This window comes from Sceloporus undulatus, chromosome 3, assembly GCF_019175285.1.
Source record: "Sceloporus undulatus isolate JIND9_A2432 ecotype Alabama chromosome 3, SceUnd_v1.1, whole genome shotgun sequence".
Lineage (NCBI taxonomy): Eukaryota > Metazoa > Chordata > Lepidosauria > Squamata > Phrynosomatidae > Sceloporus > Sceloporus undulatus.
The window spans coordinates 64,835,274-64,837,619 of record NC_056524.1 but is presented as its reverse complement, the minus strand read 5'-3'; the positions used below and the strand labels follow the sequence as shown (position 1 = coordinate 64,837,619).

Sequence of the window (2,346 nt, the reverse complement as noted above, 5' to 3'; positions counted from 1 at the left end):
TGTAAGCCGCTCTGAGAGCCTTTAGGGCTGAAGGGCGAGGTATAAATATGGTACATAAATTTAAAAAATCACACGCAATTGCGCAAATAAAACAGTATCAGAAATGCATTGTTGCCGATATACTGAAAGTAAAAAGATGCACATTAATGTTTCTTTGTGACCAATTTAATGGTGGGTTTTGTGCAACTTCATGTGAAATCATTACACATAATTACATGATTTTTCCAGGATAAACTCCCAGTCTCCTTCGTGTGATATATTCCTAAGTGCCTCTCTTTGCCTCCCAGTCCCTTCCTCAGTGCAATGTAGTAGAATTGGGTTTTTTTGGGGGTGTTTTCATGTACAATATAATAACAGGAATAAGGAGTAAAATATATATATATTTCAGGACTGAGGAGTAAGAGTAGGAGTAAAGAATCATAGAATCATAGAGTTGGAAGAGACCGCAAGGGCCATCCAGTCCAACCCCATTCTGCCATGCAGGAATCCAAATCAAATCATCTCCGACAGATGGCCATCCAGCCTCTGTTTAAAGACATCCAAGGAAGGAGGCTCCACTACACTCCGAGGGAGTTTGTTCCACTGTCGGACAGCCCTTACTGTCAGGAAGTTCTTCCTAATGTTGAGGTGGAATCTCTTTTCCTGTAGCTTGCATCCATTGCTCTGGGTCCTAGTCGCTGGAGCAAGTGAAAACAAGTCAGGAGTAACAAACATATTTTGTTACTCCCTATTCTTACTCCTGTAAAAGCCTCTTACTCCTTTACTCCTAATGCCTCCATATTTGTGGCTTTGATATTTGCAGGTCTGATTATTCACCGATTTGATTAATGTGTTCTCTCTAGGAATATCTAGGTCCTCCTCCAGTGCAACTCTATGGTCAACTTCAACTACAAGTTGCACTGACAGACTAGAGATTCCTAGAGAGAATACTCTGCTAGGCCTTTGTAGCTCCTCCAAGGAAGTCCTATGGTCAGTGTCTGTCGGATGTTGACCACAGAGTTGTACCAGAGGACCTAGAGATCCCTAGAGAGGTGTCCCCTCTGGTAAAAACATGGTGCTTTTGTTATTTGTGGTTTTTCCACATTCACGGGGGCCTTGTGCCCCTCCTAACCCTAGCCAATATGGAGGGACAAGTGTATATACATATCTGGAAAAGTCATGGGAGTGGAGGGCTCCAGACACACAAACGTGGCCTTCATTCCTGATTATTTTAGTGCCCCTTAAAAGCTGAAATCCTGGTTAGTGATCTGAGTGCTAGACTTTGGACTCTGGAGACCAGGGTTTGAATCTAAATTCCCAGTTGGGAATTAGAAATAACAAAAAGTAACGATAGATACAGCGACATTTCATCACATCGGCTTGAGTGTTGGACTAAGGCTCTGGGTTCAAGTCTCTGCTCGAGCATAAAGCCCACTGGGGGAAAGTCACACTCTCTCAGCCTCATATGGGAAAGCAATGGCAAACCTCCTCTGAACAAACCTTGCTAAGAAAAACCAGTAAGCCAGGAACGACTTGAAGGCACACAACAACCACAACCACAACCACAGCTGAACTCTTTCCTTGGGATCCCTTGAACCCAGACCTTGCGCTTATATTATACTATATTGCTTGCTATTATTTTAAGTGATGTTTTAAACTATTAACTGCATTTTAAGGGGGTGGGATTGTGGGATATGGAATCTGTTGTTATTGAAATGTATATTTTAATGTTGTTGCTCAGAGGGGTGAGATAAAAACAAAGTTTAATGTTATGCATTTAAATTTCTTTGTTAATAAAAATAATCTACACAGGCTTAAAATTGACAGCTTTAGACTGCGCAGCCGAGGCGCAAAACAAACAAACAAACCAAACCCCTTTCAATCAGACTGCATCCGCACTAAAGAAATAATCCGGCTTAACACCGCTTTAACTACCCAAGGATCAATGCTACGGAACTGCTTTGGGTTTGTGGGTTCGAGCCTTGCCTGCTGCTGGAAGTGGATGACGCCGTGGACTTTGCTCCCGGCGGCGGGGTCGGCCGTCAAGACACACACAGCCTTATGCGCCGCCATGTTGCTCCCTTCACCGAGGCACCGCTGTCTCCCTTTCTCTCCCTGACCTCCGCTCCCTCTCAGCGCTTGCGCTACTGAAGCTCTGCGCCCACCCGGCCGGCCTTTATATAACCTCGGGAAAGGGAGACGGCCACCCAATCGTCGCGCGAGGAAACCCTCCGAGTCCCGCCTTCGAAGACCCAGGCGGCCAATCACCGGGCCGGACTTCGGATGGTTTGTCCAATCGGGAGGGAGAAAAGGCCTATTTTCCCCCTCGCTATATAATGTACTGAGGGATATATATTATATAGTGAG

The 2,346-nt window shown here is 45.0% G+C and overlaps 1 protein-coding gene across 1 annotated transcript in view; it reads right to left on the bottom strand.

Annotated features, from left to right (window-relative positions):
* SOD1 (superoxide dismutase 1) overlaps positions 1-2,133 on the bottom strand; it is a 10,752-nt gene extending 8,619 nt beyond the window's left edge. The window contains exon 1 of the mRNA XM_042456117.1: positions 1,966-2,133. Within this exon, the coding sequence (XP_042312051.1) occupies positions 1,966-2,052 (87 nt within the window). The 5' untranslated portion in view covers positions 2,053-2,133. The remainder of the gene's footprint in view (positions 1-1,965) is intronic.
* Positions 2,134-2,346: the final 213 nt, after the last annotated feature.